Genomic DNA, 18,447 nt, shown 5'->3' with positions numbered 1-18,447 from the left:
TTTAATTGTGTACGGTAATAAGTGAAACAATCGAAATTTAAAACACAGGGTTGACAGGGTGGTCTGTGACAAAACAACGGGAATCGACTAAAATAATTCAACTTTATTTACAACATAATTATCATGGTGCATACCCGTACTCGAAGTGAACCTCTAATTTTATGCCCGTTTGTATTTCACGTCATTAATTAATCACGCATAACGGATTGTAACTAGTGCCATCACAGAACACAAATGTGTTTGTGTAATACTGCTACAGAAGCCATTCTCTGATCTGGCTTTGACGACGACGACGATGAATCTCAAATTATAAAACTGTGCACAATATGTTAAACTCGACTTATTTTCGTTTTGATAACTAAATGTTCACTTTCCTAATGTTTCCTGTCACATCCAACTATTTTCCTTAGAAAACATTTCACCGTCGTCACTCAGAGCATTATATAACACAAACTGTCGCAAAACAAGTTTGAACATTATCATGTAACATGCAAGTTCATAAACTTGTCATTGTTTTGTAAAAGTTATTCAAAATACTCTCTACCTTTCTTGAAGCATTTTCATTACTGACGTCATTACATCATGTGTCTGTTCATGAGCTAAAGTGCATTAATTTGTCTTGTTTCTTGTAATTATAAGTAATACATACATCTATCAAATCATAGAATTTTAATAGATAGAAACAAGCAACCCAATATTGACATGTCAGTCTCAATTGAAATTTATACATGCATTTTGGTTCAAATTAATGAATTAATGCTCATGTGTGTAGAACTAATGTGAGAAAAATGTATTTATATGTTTTTACATTATTGTGTATTAGTATTCAGTATAGTATATTTTCTTCTCTCTTAAAAACAAAACTTATTTATTACTAGAATACGTATTACTAGTACATTAGATCATAAGCTGCCATGAGTATCATCATATTTTAGCCTCATTATTTGAGAGCCTTAAGTCCATTGTTATGGTCTTTCCAAGTTAAGAATCCCCAAAACTTGTGTATGTGCTTCTATGTGATCATTTTGTTATCCACAAACAACCGGTCAAAAAAATGTGTACCTTACTCACAGTCAATTAATTCAGGAACCAAACCTCGATTAGTGAAAGCTATTTTTTGGCTCCTTTTCATATATTTTACTGTTTGTATGATGTGAATAAAGTTGAAAGTAATTACCATCTAGGTCGTGTCCACACAGATGGTTCGCGAATACACAGTTAATTTCAGCGTAAAAAATGTACGTACCGCAGGACTATAGTACATTGTCGTTTACAGAAACGATTAAATAGACATGATAATTTATGTAAAATTAGCACCCTGGGAATTAGGCCTTGTCTAAAAAATGAGTCCAATTTTTTTATCTGAACTCATTTAAACAAACCCAATTTGTGTTTTGTATATAACATTAGAGTTGAGGGATGGAGAAGAAGATAGGAAGAACAATTTTTAAATATATTCTCTATCCACTCAGTAACGAAATATTGTTTTAAATGTTTTATAGGCCTATCAATAATTTACTACTAAACACAGTAAAACATTTACGATTTAAAATGCTTTTTTTAAAACTGTCCCTGTTATAGTCGATTGAAATAGTAAAGTACATGTAACGATACACTACTATGACGTTTATATTTTTTATAATTATTAATTAATACAAACGTTGAGAAGCAACTGTCAGTAATCTACCCACAGTCACAGTAATAAATGTTCTGTGTATATTTTGTTTATATATCTAACAGTAACAACATACACAGTAAGACAATATCGATTCAAATGGCAAACAAAAATGGTTAATACGTACAGTATTTACAATTTTGTCAAAGTATTGCAATACTATATATAAGTTTTATTTTCCACGGGCCCATAAATTTACCTACTTGCGTTAAACCAAGGGCTCATAAATTTACCTACAAACTGGGAGTTTGCGAGATTAGAATGTTCCATTCCTCGCAAATCAATACATTTGTATAAACGTATATTAAATCTATCAAAATAGTATTTTTTAAAGAAAATCGGCCTGTCTTCAACATTATGATGCTGTACTCGAGCTGTTCAACCGGTTTTCAGCCATTAAAAACAATTATCGTAGGAGGAGATAGGAAAATGCGAAGCATCCTCGTATTATTGTATGCGGGTATTTTTCACGATGGACATGCATTAGACAGTGTATACCACGATCGGAAAAACACCCCTATTTTTAGCCCTTACGTAAATTTATATATAGATACAATGCCTTAGCTTAGGGAACGTGTAGGTTCACAATATGTTGCAGTTTGTTACCCACGTATAATATTGCAGACCATTATGACATATATGTATCATTTGAAAGCATGATGTCTATTAACTTTTTATACTTTAAAACTTTACCGTATGCTATTTTTACCGATAACATTTTAACATTTAAATTATACGAAATACTTGTTTCTCATCTTTAGATCTGATATTACATTGGAAATACACTTATATTTAAAGCCATATGATGACATTTATTATTTTTAAAATTATTACACAATGTTTCTTTTGTAGAATAATTAGCAATGTATAATAAATAAGCAAAATGGATATAATAACGTCTTACGGTGCCCTATATAGTCGTCGAACTCTCGAGTTATACGTAAAATATTCTTTGGATTAAATCTAATTAAATTAAATGGCAAAAGACAGAGATTAACAAGATTTTAAAGTAATTCATAAGTTACATCGTGCAGCTAAATAGCCCGATTTAATAGTAAAAGTATTCCTTAGGCATTTCCAGATGTAGGTCGTGATATGGGTCAAACTTGTTCTGACCGATATGATACTAATGCGTTTTTGCATAATGCATCCATATACGCAATGCTGCCATTTACAATAATAAAAGCTAAATGTTATTTCTTTTGATAATAATAACATTCCTTATCAAGAATGTCAGATTTTAAGGGTGACATATAAAGGACACATAAAGGACTTGCATATCATAATAGAGTGTCAGTTACCGTTATTATTATTATTATGCAAAAGTCCAGCAGTGTTTAACACGTTTGTGTGCCAGCAATGAAACCTTGTTTAACTCCGAAGGCATTTATAGAAACCACTGACTAGTTTAGTCAAGTTGACCGAGTTTAAGTAGGCATTGGTTCAAATCTACCATGACCATCACTAAAAGTTTCAAGAATCTATCTTATTCAACATATATCATTTATACAGAAATTAAGTTTGCTTCTGTTGAATCCCATCACCATCATCATCAGTCAGTCGTTCGTTGTTTTGTTTAAAAAAAGCATCGATAGAATATGTGGACAGTATTACATTGACTATCATGGGGTAAATAAATAAAAACAAACATAATATTATTCTCGTTTAATTGATTAAAAACATTTTTTTTATCTCCATAGATTATATCTTTGAATTGATATGCCCTTTCACATATAAGTACCACTGTGCACAGTGTTTATAGACGCATTGCATTATGGATTATAATATGGACAATTATACAGACTTTTGGACCGAAATGACTCCCACCACAAAAGAGGTGTCCAGGATTGTGCTTTATCGGGTAAGTTATAATAATTAACCTCTGCTGAGGCTACAATATCAGATATGTGTTGTACCGAAAATACAAGCACCGAACATAACACATGCCAGCCACACATGCTAACTTACACAATATCATAGAAAAGTGTACTGTCACGACAAGATTATATTGCTCTTCTAAACGAAGAGAAGAGAATTAATCATAGAATATTAAAAGGGTTTAGTAGTGAATTCTATGTATGAAAAATGTCAATGGTACTGGTATGGAAACAATACCTTTAAAAAAAATTGATAGTTTTAAAAAAGCATTTCACTTATAATTACAATTTATTGTGACATTCGTCAATGTTGCCGATGTCATAGTCCGTCGTAGGCCTAAAGCCAGAACATACTTAATACATCAAAATCTGTTTTATATCCATTGGACTAGAATCGATGCGTGTTTGAGCATAACAAATCTTTTGATGTATTATCTTTTGAAAATGATTGAACGAGTTCTTAGTTTATACGTCCGCTATTTAAAAAAAATAAATCTCAGCTAGTTTTGGCTTAAATCATTTACATTCATTTGCTACAATTCTTGAGTTTGTTTACTTTTACCTAATTAATTATAGTTTCATACTTGTCACCTTTTTCACGGAACGGAAGACGTATATGATTTTCCATTTTTTAACAACACGACGCCGTCTTCCGTTTGTGCAATAGCCCTAAAAGTGTGAATAATAGCTTTTTTTGTTACTATTAACTAAAAAACTAGTGTTTTTTATGTCTATAGGATTTACAATTGATAGTCTTGTGGTCCCTCTTCATTTCGATTTTGATTGGAAATGGAGCAGTACTTTTTGCTTTATACACTGTTCGACATAAAAAGTCAAGAATGAATTTCTTTGTTATGAACTTAGCAATTTCCGGTAAGTATACCATGTTATTATAAGTAACGAATGAAATTATGTAGTGATAGCTTCTGTAATTGTGCCAAATCTTTGAAATGAACAGTTTTGCAACGTCTGAAGTATGAAAAGGTGCCGACGCGAGGCCGAGTTGTTCTGGTATGGGGCAGAGATGGTTTAGTACCGAGTTTGATTGAATTCTTGTAGTTTTGGTGTCTCACATTGAATCGAGATAAGTCATCATTACATCATTTATGTTATTATCTTTGTCATTTTAATCATCAGCATTTATAAATCTCCCAAAAAATAAATAATGATGACGAAATAGTTAAAATTACTTATTCCGAAGGCTACCGTACAGTAGGCCTATATCGTGTTTTTATTGGTTTTTTTTTTTCATTTTAATTCAAAACCAATATAAGAACAAGACGTCTTAAACATTACTTAATTAATAACTCCATTTTGTTAAATATGAAATATTTCAAATTTAGCATACATTAATGTATTTGAGCATGTAGGAATGTCTACGTGATTGGAGATATGCTTCTAAAATGTGCATTTATATATTCGATCAAATTCTAGAAAAAAACAGTAAGCATTGCGGTGATGATGAACTGTGGGTCCTTTTTTATAGTTTAACGACTTTGATTACTGGAAAATATAACAATAAAATACAAGGAAGAAAAGGCTTTAACTTAATCTTTTTTTTCTATAATAAGTAAATATTAATTGAAAATAAAACAAGATTTATAGATTTCTTTCATTTTGTTATGTGTATTAATAACCTCGGTGTTGCGGTTGACAAGCAATTTATTTTAAACCCTTCTCATCATCTGCAGCATTTTGATATTCATAATGATCAATGTTGCTATCATCGTCTTTAATGTTAGCCATCCTCGTCTCCTTCTTCGTCAATATCATATTTATCAAAGCGATTTTTATTATTCATTCATTTATTCATACTTTTTTTTTCTTATTCATGAAATAATATCTCACTCGTCCGTGTGGCACACGGCATTAAGCTTGGTTTCCACTAGGACGAATCGCAACGATTTGGACGCAACGCAAGCGAGTTGACCAATGACAAGCGACAGGTTGAATAAATCATCGCTTGTGATTGGTCAAATCAAATGTTGCGTTACGTCGTTGTGTTGCGTCGCTAGTGGGAACCACGCATTACTGTGGATATAGGGTGTATCCTGTGGTACGGCATCACCGTGGTACGGTAATACCGTGGAGCATTGCACTACAATAATCTTCTACTCTCTCAACAGATATAATTGTTGGATTTTTTGAGGTTTTGGTGCAACTTATTCATAGAGGATACACTGGGACATGGGAAACTGGTAACATCGCCTGTAAACTTGTTAAATATATTCAGGTATGTGATTATTAGCTGTATTGATATTAAGTTATAGTACCTTCGAAAAGTTAATAATAATTATACCGTATTAACATCGATATATCATCATTATTACATTGTTGACCACCATACTTCGGATCAGACATTGAGTCGTTGACCTATGTTCGTGAATTGCCTGTGCTATGAAGCACATTGACTAAATCCAATTCAACACATATTGATATGTTAACGAATTGATAATAACGTTTAACTTGGATAAGTCGGCTTGATAAGGCATATGACATTTAAAAAATATATATAGCAGAGTGAAGAAATCAATATTCTCCAAACAGTGATGTCTCAAAATAACCACATGGCTTTTAAATTGAAAAAAAAAATTAGAAAACTCAAAAACATTTATGTTTTCTAAAATTATCACACCTTCAAATTTAACTGCTTTAAGAGAAAACATCTTAATAAAAAGTAAGAATATAAGTGGAAAAAATCAAAACGTATGTAAGTGAAACTAAAATCTTTCTGAAAGGTAATACTTTTAGATGTTGAATTATACTATGCTTGAAAGGATTTATACGAAAAAAATATGCATCAGCAAACGTGTTGAATCGTTAAGATTTTCTATCAATATAAAATGCCAAGAAAATGTCACTTTTCTCAAGTGCTAAGCAGCAGACATCATTATTTACTGTGATGGCATTTTAGATACAGGTTTAACCCGTTCCGGTTCCCGCTCCGGTTCCAAGTTCCCATTGAGTTTCCCGTGTAAGATCCTGATATCGGCAATCGGATCCAATTAATTATGATGACCGAATAAATTGATACAATGCTTCATATTGTTGTTTTTTATCGGATAAGAAATCAGTTGCCGATATAATTGACAAATTAGATCGCATTTTTTCTGAACGTTAATAGGAAACAATGAAATCAATTGTTTGGAATAGAATTTAGAATTAAGATCTGCCTGAAAACAATATTGAAACTTTTATGCATTACACATACTGGTCAAATTATATGGATAACATAACATGGAAACTATCGCAACAATGTTGGCACATTTTACGGTGTAATTTCTAACAACAAGAAACTGTTAGGCCGTACGAGAATCGGATACAGCACGGTGCTGGGATTTCTGCAGAAAAACAATATCGAGGAATCTGAACCAAGTTGAAAGATATCATAGTTTCATCTGATCTGTTATTTTGAAAATCATTAAATGCGTTATTATTACTAGTTGTTTATACTTCATCAATCGATCTACCCATACCGCTTCTGTAGATCTTTAGTACAAACTAAAAGTATGTTTTGATTATACGATATACGTATTTATAGCTATTGATTTCGATATAATGAAAATGAATGAAGATGTTACAAGAATACATTTTAAAATGATTAAACCACAATTATGTTCAATCAAAAGCTATCGTTTGATTGCCTATGGTGTTCTTAAGCTTGATAAACAACTGTATGCTTTTAAGGAATTATTGTTCTACTGAAATGTCATGCAAAATAAGCTTAAAATCACATCTGATATAGAAACACATTAGTTAATTTAGTACCTTTTTTTGCATTTTAATTCTAAGATCAGTTCATTCGCTAAATTTATAAATGGAATAGTATATCGTATGACTGACCTATCAAATAGAGGAATGATCATGAATCTGAAAAGGATTGTAGGCTTTTTAAAGATATGAAACAACGGTAAAGATGAGCAAACATACTGTATGCGGGTGACAAACTTCGCCCGAAGAAAACATTTTAATTTTGATATTCTAAGACGTCCTACCACTTGGCCACTGGTATGGTTGATTGTTCAAACAATGTGGTATTATCAGCGTTTAAACCGCGCGCGTTTTTTGTTTTCGTGATATCTTATGAGCATAGATAATCTGTGGGAGCATAAATGAATTGAGAAACCATTATAACTTAAATCATAACCTAAACTTTAAATAAGCGAGTAAATGTAATGTTTATATCACAGTAATTGCTAATGATGTTCTTCAGATTGATAATGTCCTCTTCAATTATTGAAGTTATCTGTTCGTTTTTTGTTATATGATCTCAACAGGTAATTATATTTTGCGCATCTAACAACATCTCTTAATTTCTATTGAGATTTTGTTTCTGTTACTTCTTTTTGTAGGCGGCTTCATTGACAGCATCATCCTGCCAGTTGGTCGCTTTAAGTGTGGATAGATATCTGGCTATTATATATCCCATGAACTTTTCTGGAAGAAGTAAGTCATTATTCGCAACAATAACACGAGATATCAACACGTTTTTTAAAAATAAGCTTTATAAATAATTTAATTCACACTTACTAGAGTATAATGTATGATAATACAATACATCTGATACCGCACTGATAATGATCCGGATAAATATTAAAGGATCTTTACCGGATGAACCAATAATTATATTAGAAACAATAAATCCTAGCAAAAGTATACCTCCTTTGCACTTCCAGTGTGCGGGGTTGATCTAAAATTGTGTAACTGAGTGATACCCCGAGACACTAAAGTGTAGGCTAGCATATACAACCAGTAATGTCTGGTACTTTCGACAATATAAAACATGGTTTTGATAATGGTAATATTCATTTACGTGCATTTAATACCTGCAATAGCATTGCCATTAAACTGTGCCTACTTGCTCTACAATAATAACCTAACAAATATTGTGTTATGTATATAATATTTGGTAAATAGAGAGGGTTAATGGCAAAAAGAGTGACCTTTTCAGGCTCCTACTAATTACGTAGATTGCATATCATAACCGAAGTTAATTCTGATATAATAGCTTTTATAGCAATTATAATAAATGTTTACCGAAAGCAAAGTTGGAAATGGATAATTTAACAGGGGCGTTGATGCATAGTGACCCAGGCCTACATTGCAGTCGTATTGATTGTTACATGTAGTTGTATGTAGGCCTAATTCAACCTGAAATGTAAACATTGTGAATAAAGAAAAGAGTACCTTAATATCATTATAAATAGATATGCAACTTTATTAAATTGACATTAATATTTAATTAAATAATATTTGGTTATCATAAATTTAAATGAATTCACAAACTTCTGTCAATATGGAAAGAACAACTGTAGGCCTACTTATTAATTTTCTTGTGTCACTTCAAAACTGCTCATCGTTGCTCCAAATGTGATGTTATGCCGTCCGTGTTCTCACATACGAGTACAAGGTATTGAAAGCAACGACAAGAAGTTAAAATAACGACGACCGTTTACTGATGTACCAACAGTGAACATTAAATCATAAATTTAAATGAATTCACAAACTTCTGCCAATATGGAAAGAACAACTGTAGGCCTACTTATTAATTTTCTTGTGTCACTTCAAAACTGCTCATCGTTGCTCCAAAAGTGATGTTATGCCGTCCGTGTTCTCACATACGAGTACAAGGTATTGAAAGCAACGACAAGAAGTTAAAATAACGACGACCGTTTACTGATGTACCAACAGTGAACATTAAATCATAAATTTAAATGAATTCACAAACTTCTGCCAATATGGAAAGAACAACTGTAGGCCTACTTATTAATTTTCTTGTGTCACTTCAAAACTGCTCATCGTTGCCCCAAAAGTGATGTTATGCCGTCCGTGTTCTCACATACGAGTACAAGGTATTGAAAGCAACGACAAGAAGTTAAAATAACGACGCCCGTCTACTGATGTACCAACAGTGAACATTAAATCATGTAAATGAATTCACAAACTTCTGTCAATATGGAACGAACAACTGTAGGCATACTTATTAATTTTCTTGTGTCACTTCAAAACTGCTCATCGTTGCTCCAAAAGTGATGTTATGCCGTCCGTTTTCTCACATACGAGTAGAATTACGTATTGAAATCAACGACAAGATAAGAAGTTAAAATCACGATGCCCGTTTACAAGTACACTGATGTACCAACAGTGAACAATTGATGAAAACATTTATACCGTTATACATTGCGTATTCTTATAATATTATTCTTATTATATATATATCACGTACGAATAATTAGGGAACGCAGTTGGTACCATATTCTTCCTCCCCATCTCATCACGTACTTAACGTGTACATTACTGATACTCGGGAAAATTTACTCTTCCCCAATTATACCATTAAAAATAACAATAAGATTACGCATGATCCAGAACCTGTGAGTTAATTTAATAAACCGTTATTATCCTAAACTGAGAAATGTGTTTTGTCGTTTGGTAGACGTGATAAAAGTTTGGTCAATGATTCTATGTAACACCTTTTTATTACTTTCTCTAAAGGAAGTAAAAGTAAACCTTACAAATAGTCATAATACTTTGCACGACAGATTTATAAATAAGAACTTTAAAAGAATGTAATCTTCTCAAAAAACAACATTCGTTGTATCGAAGTTTACTATAAGATACTCGAGTACTGTAGGTTCACTGAGCGTATGAAAAATCAAAATCTGTCCAGTGATTTTATGGAAGAAGGTCTCAATCTGATCTTAGTAATTACACAATGACAACGTATCCTATTGTTGTATCTTTTTACTAGGTCGAAGAGCACATATGATGGCTGCGGCTGCGTGGATCACGCCGTTTATAACATCTATTACGTCACTGCACATTTTTGAAATCCGAGAACATGGTGAAGGGACACAGTGTTGGATGATACTGGAAAATGAGAACTTGAAATTAAAATTATACACAATATATGTGATGTGTATTTTGTTCTTTATTCCGCTGGTTGTCATCTTATTCTGCTACTGCTCTATAATCATTACTATCTGGAAAAAGAGTAAAATGATGGGTCCAAATATTAAACCAGCAAGTAACAAAAGTAAGGAAATGTTTCTTTACTTTTTACTTGTTGTCCTACACGCAATGAAGTATAACCCACTGTATATAACCAGTGGCGTAACGGCTATGAGCGCTCACTGGCTAAACTAGGGGCTCTGGAGCTCAAGGGCCCCTAAGCAGTTCCCAGAATAAACATACATTAAAATATGTCGAAAAAGGCTAAAAATACCAGAGGCTTCTAGCGTTGGAGGTCCCTTAGGGTTTCTAAACCATAGGGCTCCAGGCCTCTGCGTTACGCCACTGACTGCTACTGTAACTCTCCTACACATTTTCTCATTGAAGGATTTTGCATTGTTTTGTATAGATTTTATTGCTACTTTATAGTATATCATAAACTTGTATTTTATCACCTCATTTACTATTATCTTAATATATTATTTTTCTGTGTTTCAAAGATTTATTCCTGTTGAATATGCTTCTGGGATTCCTAAGATTTTTCATTCTTTAGTTATTATCTTAATAATTGCCATACAGATAATCATTAAATCCTATAGGTAGTGATTAAAATACGTTGAAATAGGAATATATTTTACAACATAATGACTCCATACAAAAGCTTGACAGACACGGTACTGCATTACTGTTTGAAATGAGTATATGTTATAAACTGAGAACGAGTAATCTTTCTAGACCCGACATCATAAAACAATAATTGTACTACAACAAAGCAAAGATATTTGACGATCAGTATATTAGCATATACACAACTATACGTACATTTATGATATTTAATATACAATATGATTCTTTATTATACGATAATAAGTTTAAAAAGTACGGTAATTAATAGCTTATAAATTAACATAGCTATTATATAACATAGACATATAAAATTATGTTTATAACTTTATACTTTTATGGCTCCATGGTTATAATGCATTTGTAAGGTTATTGTTTACACATTGTTATGACTTTGAATGTGCCTATGGTTGTATAAAGATATATGGAATGAGTTGATTATGACAATGAATGTGTTCATAGGTACGTCACAGTATCATGCGATGTTTACCTCTTTCAGGCCCAACCATTCAAAATGTGTCCACCTCCTCAATATTTCTATCTACCATCCACACTATTCTTCTTCTAATAAGGATGAGAATCTTAAGTTTAGAACGCTTTATTATTTATATTTCAGAGGGTAATAATTATGACAATTTAAAAGCTGATGAGGGCAGTCGTTCACATCGTGCAAGTTCAAGAGGACTTATTCCAAAGGCAAAAGTTAAAACGATTTACATTACTTTAAGCATTGTAATTGGTAAGTTGATTTTAATGATAATCATAATAATCACTTATGCATCAACGTCTAGATGTTGGCAACGAAATATATATTTCCCGTTTATATTGTAGTGTTCACACACAAACAATATGTTTGATTACAATGTCAATTCAATTCAAAAATCAATTGAACGAGCGGACAGGGGCACCGCAAACCCTAGAAACTGCAGGTACACTGTGTACACATCTGGCTCGTGTGCTCTTTTAAACTCCCCCCCCCCCCCCCCTCACTAGTGCATCTGTCGGAAGATTAAGGAGGTTTCCCCGGTGTACATGGTTCCATGTCTATAGCGTCAACCCTGTCGTTCATGGAAGCGCTGAACGGTGGATGCTGGTCAAAACAAATTATGAAACAAACATTTAGTTTTAAAAATAATGTATACGTTGAAGATACATATGATGATTGTGATTGTTTTACAGCATTCGTTCTGTGTTGGAGTCCGTTCATCTTTACATATTTGTTAGCCGCATTCCAAGTGATTCAGCCTAGTGCCAAACTAATGGCAGTCATCGCTAATTTACCAGCCATTAACAGCGCCGTCAATCCGCTCATCTATGGAATATTCAGTACCAATCTATGCCGGGAGCTGAAGTGAGTGTTGTCCATTATGTTGTGTTGTGTCTAGTGAATATATTGTTATCTTTTCATTTTTCTTCTTTGTTAAAACAGGTTAGTAATTTTGTAATTGTCATATAAAAAATGTTTAATCTATCTTATTATATGTGTATTCATTTAAAAGATCAGGTTTTCAATTAATCAACTCTCTCATAAACCGGATATCCTGAAACAAGAAAATGGTCCAAATGAGATGATTACATGTATTGGTCCAATGATTACGTGTATTGGTCCAATGAGTACGCGTTGATCCAATGAGTACGTGTATTGGTCCAATGAGTACGTGTATTGATCCAATGAGTACGTGTATTAGTCCAATGAGTACGTGTATTGGTCCAATGATTACGTGTGTTGATCAAATGAGTACGTGTATTGGTCCAATGAGTACGTGTATTGGTCCAATGAGTACGTGTATTGGTCCAATGAGTACGTGTATTGGTCCAATGCGTACGTGTATTGGTCCAATGAGTACGTGTATTGGTCCAATGATTACGTGTATTGGTCCAATGATTACGTGTATTGGTCAAATGAGTACGTGTGTTGATCCAATGATTACGTGTATTGGTCCAATGATTACGTGTATTGGTCCAATGAGTACGTGTATTGGTCCAATGAGTACGTGTATTGATCCAATGATTACGTATTTTGGTTCAATGAGTACGTGTATTGGTTCAATGATTACGTGTAGTGGTCCAATGAGTACGTGTATTGGTCAAATGAGTACGTGTATTGGTCCAATGAGTACGTGTATTGGTCCAATGATTTTGTGTATTGGTCCAATGAGTACGTGTGTTGATCCAATGATTACGTGTATTGGTCCAATAATTACGTGTATTGGTCCAATGAGTACGTGTAATGGTTCAATGAGTACGTGTATTGGTCCAATGAGTACGTGTATTGGTCCAATGAGTACGTGTATTGGTCCAATGAGTACGTGTATTGGTCCAATGAGTACGTGTATTGGTCCAATGAGTACGTGTATTGGTCCAATGAGTACGTGTGTTGATCCAATAATTACGTGTATTGGTCCAATGGTTACGTGTATTGGTCCAATGAGTACGTGTATTGGTCCAATGAGCACGTGTATTGGTCAAATGAGTACGTGTATTGGTCCAATGATAACGTGTATTGGTCCAATGAGTACGTGTATTGGTTCAATGAGTACGTGTATTGGTCCAATGATAACGTGTATTGGTCCATAGAGATATATCTCTATGATTGGTTCAATGAGTACGTGTATTGGTACAATGAGTACGTGTATTGGTACAATGAGTACGTGTATTGGTACAATAATTACGTGTATTGGTCCAATGAGTATGTGTATTGGTCCAATCAGTACGTGTATTGGTCCAATGAGTACGTGTATTAGTCCAATAATTACGTGTATTGGTCCAATAATTACGTGTATTGGTCCAATGAGTACGTGTATTGGTCCAATGAGTACGTGTATTAGTCCAATAATTACGTGTATTGGTCCAATAATTACGTGTATTGGTCCAATGAGTACGTGTATTGGTCCAATGAGTACGTGTATTAGTCCAATAATTACGTGTATTAGTCCAATAATTACGTGTATTGGTCCAATAATTACGTGTAGCCAGTTAGGTATTTAGTACCTCATAGATAACCACTGTAGATCTTTGTATGTGTAAAAGCTTCTTACTATTATTGTTTTAATTTCAGACGAATTCCTGTTATTAATTGGTTTGCGGGAGTGTTGCCTTGTTGTACTGCTCGGAAAAAGGCAGAACCTGGTTTTACTCGTGCAATGTACACTAGGACAGAAAACACAAATATGGACTATAGCGTTACTACATGCGAACAGGACTCTGAACGCATTAAACTTGGCCAAACAAGTAAATAAGTCTTAGCAGATTGCTAACATTTATCCTTTCAATAATAATAAAGTTAATAATTATCGCAATGTTTCAGCAGTGTATTTCACTTAAGAAAACTATTACTTTCGACGACGACTAATCTAGATAGAATTATACTATAACAAAATATATTTAAAACTTGTGTACACTTTTGTTTTGTTTCTTTTTTATTTATTTTGCTTCTGCTATTGCATTTTTTATACTGTTTTAAAGTTACTGTCGGTTCATGTAAATAGTTTTAATAAAGATCTTGATCAAGTAACCCGACATTTTGATTAGGAGTGATATAAATATTATTTAGTTTTGTCTTCGCTGGTATTGAGAATAAAGGCAAATGTACAATAAACGAATGCAGAATAACTAAACATAGCAGTCCTGAAAGATAAACATTTACCAATGAATTTGGGCAGCTTTATGACAAACGGTTAGTATATGATAAATCAAGACGGGATACACAGTAATTCATTACAAAACAGTTTTACAAAGTGCGACAACAGTTATTACAAAGTGAGACAACAGTTATTACAAAGTGCGACAACAGTTATTACAAAGTGCGAGAACAGTAATATTACAAAGTGCGAGAACAGTAATATTACAAAGTGAGAATACAGTTAATTTATTACAAAGTGTGACATCAGTTATTACAAAGTGCGACAACAGTTATTACAAAGTACGACAACAGTTATTACAAAGTACGACAACAGTTATTACAAAGTGCGACAACAGTTATTACAAAGTGCGACAAAAGTTATTACAAAGTGCGACAACAGTTATTACAAAGTGCGACAAAAGTTATTACAAAGTGCGACAGATATTGCAACATTATTTTTACAAAATGTGGCATAGGTGATGTAAATGTTTTCACTCACATCAGCATTGTGTCAGGCCTGGTAAGGAAAAGACAATAAAATAATAAGGATGTTGTACAGAGTTAGTGGGTAGGCCTTAAGATTAGAAGATGTCATGACATAATCCATCAAGTCACAATGCAAGTGAAGCTAAGCTTGATGACCTAATTCTAATCAATTATGTGTAAAATACAATTATATATATTTAGACTAAATTTGTTGTGCAATACATAATGGTTAACTGTGCAAGAGTAAAGAATATAATATATTTTTATTGACGGCATTATAATCATTGTTTTGTTTGATATATTTATAACTTCTTTGATTTTCTATTCATTTGTTTAGGTTTACCGGTAACTTATTAAGCTTAGTTATTTATTATTTGCTTTATAATATACGAATGTAGACATTACCACACACACCTGGTGGTTGTAGTAACTTCACCCCTGTTTTATAACATACAAATGTACATACCCTGCCTTGTAGATGTGGTGTCTGTGGTGTCTATAATATACCAATGTATACATTACCACACACACCGGGTGGTTGTAGTAACTTCACCCCTGTTTTATAACATACCAATGTACATACCCCGCCTTGTGGATGTGGTGTCTGTGGTGTCTATAACATATCAATGTACATAATTACCCCACCTAGCGAGTGTGATATCTGCACCCCTGTTTTATAACATACCAATGTACACATCACCCCCACCATGGCACCTCTGTTTTATAAAAAGTTGTGCGTCACTGAGCATCCTTAATTGACAGACACTTGACCGTTTGACGTGGCAGACGAGTAGATACGAACAGACATACAGACAAGACTGACTGATTTAGACAGAAACTGTAACGTAGTATCTATAAGCTTTAGTAACTATAATGCTTAAAAACACATACAGATTGATTACACATTCTGCCATAACATTATTTCTGTATACGAATGATAATGGAAGTTTATATTTTTAAAATGTAATGACGTGTAATGAAATGTAATGAAGTGTTTAATTCCGATGATTTCAGATATTTGTATTGTAGTCTTTTTGAGTGAAAATGGTTTTAATGAATATTTAATATTGTTTATGCTGTTTTTATAGTTATAAATACAAAAAAAAAATGGGAATAATAATAATAATAATATTGAATATGGTACTTTTACAATCATTATAATTATAAGGGTGTAACGCAGGATAGTTTGCAGGAATTATCAGTTATCAATATCTAAATCATTTTGTGATATTCTCATTGTCCTCTCGATCGTACCTATTCATATTACTATTGTTACATATAATATAGTTATCTTATTTTTTAAAATTATGTTTGAAACTATAAGATATTATTCAACATTGGCGACTGGACCGACCAAATACAACGAAACGACTGCGCAAAGTCCAGTCAGTAAAATCAAATCATAACAACAACAACCTGACTGAGGAAGAGAAACTAGCTTAACAGTTTGCACAAAAGAGAAACATCGTAAGGGCGCGATTTATTTATTTGGTCAATATCACATACAATATACATATGATTTATAAAGACACAACAATCAAATGAACGAAAGCGAGAGAGGTTTTTAAAAGTCACCGAACATAGCTTAACTCTGAAGTATTCTATTTACGAGTAGGCCTAAAGCAAAGTTCTGATTGATTGATTGGTTGGTTACATATAGTACATTTTTTCTCCATTCATAAACAAAGCAGGCGTAATTACCGATTCGATTGACGGCAGGTAAATGTCATACATTTTTTTAATCTCTGTTATGTGAAAAGGAATTGTAAGCCTAAACGGTATTTGCCATGGACGTATTATAGCAACAAGAATTTGAATAACGTTAAAGTAGGCCTACTATTTTAACATATGTTATAATGTTGGCTGTTTTTGTGAATAAATGTGATTGTTAAACACAATTTGTCCTAAATAATGCCTTATTATTGCCTAAGTCGTAGTAGTACATTTACATTAGTTACAGTACATAGGCCTATCCTCTTTTCACTTAAATAATAAAGAAAACGTATCCATTTTTATATGATAATCATTGTAATAATGTACTAATAATCGTAAGTAGATGTACTACTCACATTATATAATATATTGCATATTATGCAATTAGGATTTTATCAGTAGGATACCGCGTTTCAAAATCAAAATACTATCGTTTTGTACTAATGGAAGGGTGGGATGGAATGTTCTGATTAGACCGGGTATAAAGAATCGATGCCTCTGTTACATACAAAGGAAGACTGGGCTGGTCGCGCATCCTCTTAAACAATATGTACTTAAAGTGCGAAACAAGCACATAGTGGCCTTGTTTACCCCATGAATATCATTCCTTATTGATTGTACACAAACATATAGCAATGAAGAGAAAGATTATACTGTTTTTTTTTATTAAAACAGCAATGAGAAATAATTTAAAAGATCATTTTCATCAATGTCTGCTTGGGAAAGTTTTTTCAGGGAAGACAATTTATTCTTTCCTGGTTTGTCAAACATCAACAATTAACAAATACTTTAAAAGATTTACCGGATTTCATTTATTTAGTATTAGTATTTTTTTTGTTAGTCGGTATAAAAAAATCAAAACAATCCCAGCGGGCAAACCTGTGATTTACAAATATAAAACAAAGAAGAACACAATAAAAAAAAGCAAGCAAACAATCTTAATTACAAATGAACGGGAGCATATAAAAAACGAAAAAAAGGAGATTATAAAAATATACTAAACTATTATGATTATTTTTCATATTAAAGTTTTACAATTATTTATTTTATATTTATATATTATATAGAAATTCAAATAAGCCTATACTTTTACTTGTCTACATTATTGGAGTACAGGAAAAACTACATAATAAACAATAGAAAAATATTACAATTATAACAATTTTGAAAATTTTATACAAACATATACTATTTAATCAAAATTTAAATTTAAAAATATAATATACAATTTATAGTAGAATTATTATAGTTATAATTATTTTTTTGATATATATATACAATTTCACAAGATTAAAAAAGTGGTAAAAATATTTCAATTGTCTATTATTTAGCTGGTATACATTACACATTATATCTATATTTAGTTTATTGTTATTTTATGGCGTTCAGTTTGGTACCCACAATTAAATAATTGCCTATACTAGATGGTATACCATCTAGGTCGTGCCCACAGATGGTTCTCGAATACATAATAATTTCAGCGTTAAAAAACTGGCGAT

At 32.5% G+C, this 18,447-nt stretch overlaps 1 protein-coding gene across 2 annotated transcripts in view; it reads left to right on the top strand.

Annotated features, from left to right (window-relative positions):
• Positions 1-17,124, top strand: part of LOC140040499 (cardioacceleratory peptide receptor-like) — a 28,504-nt gene extending 11,380 nt beyond the window's left edge. For both annotated transcript variants that reach the window (XM_072086484.1, XM_072086486.1), the window contains exons 2-9: positions 3,376-3,536; positions 4,290-4,425; positions 5,679-5,785; positions 7,905-7,998; positions 10,304-10,588; positions 11,744-11,866; positions 12,307-12,478; positions 14,186-17,124. In XM_072086484.1, the coding sequence (XP_071942585.1) occupies positions 3,450-3,536; positions 4,290-4,425; positions 5,679-5,785; positions 7,905-7,998; positions 10,304-10,588; positions 11,744-11,866; positions 12,307-12,478; positions 14,186-14,366 (1,185 nt within the window). In that variant the 5' untranslated portion in view covers positions 3,376-3,449 and the 3' untranslated portion in view covers positions 14,367-17,124. The remainder of the gene's footprint in view (positions 1-3,375; positions 3,537-4,289; positions 4,426-5,678; positions 5,786-7,904; positions 7,999-10,303; positions 10,589-11,743; positions 11,867-12,306; positions 12,479-14,185) is intronic.
• The last annotated feature ends 1,323 nt before the right edge of the window (positions 17,125-18,447 follow it).

The sequence above is a fragment of the Antedon mediterranea genome, chromosome 2, assembly GCF_964355755.1.
Source record: "Antedon mediterranea chromosome 2, ecAntMedi1.1, whole genome shotgun sequence".
In the NCBI taxonomy this organism is placed as follows: domain Eukaryota; kingdom Metazoa; phylum Echinodermata; class Crinoidea; order Comatulida; family Antedonidae; genus Antedon; species Antedon mediterranea.
This window is presented reverse-complemented; position numbering and strand designations above follow the sequence as displayed.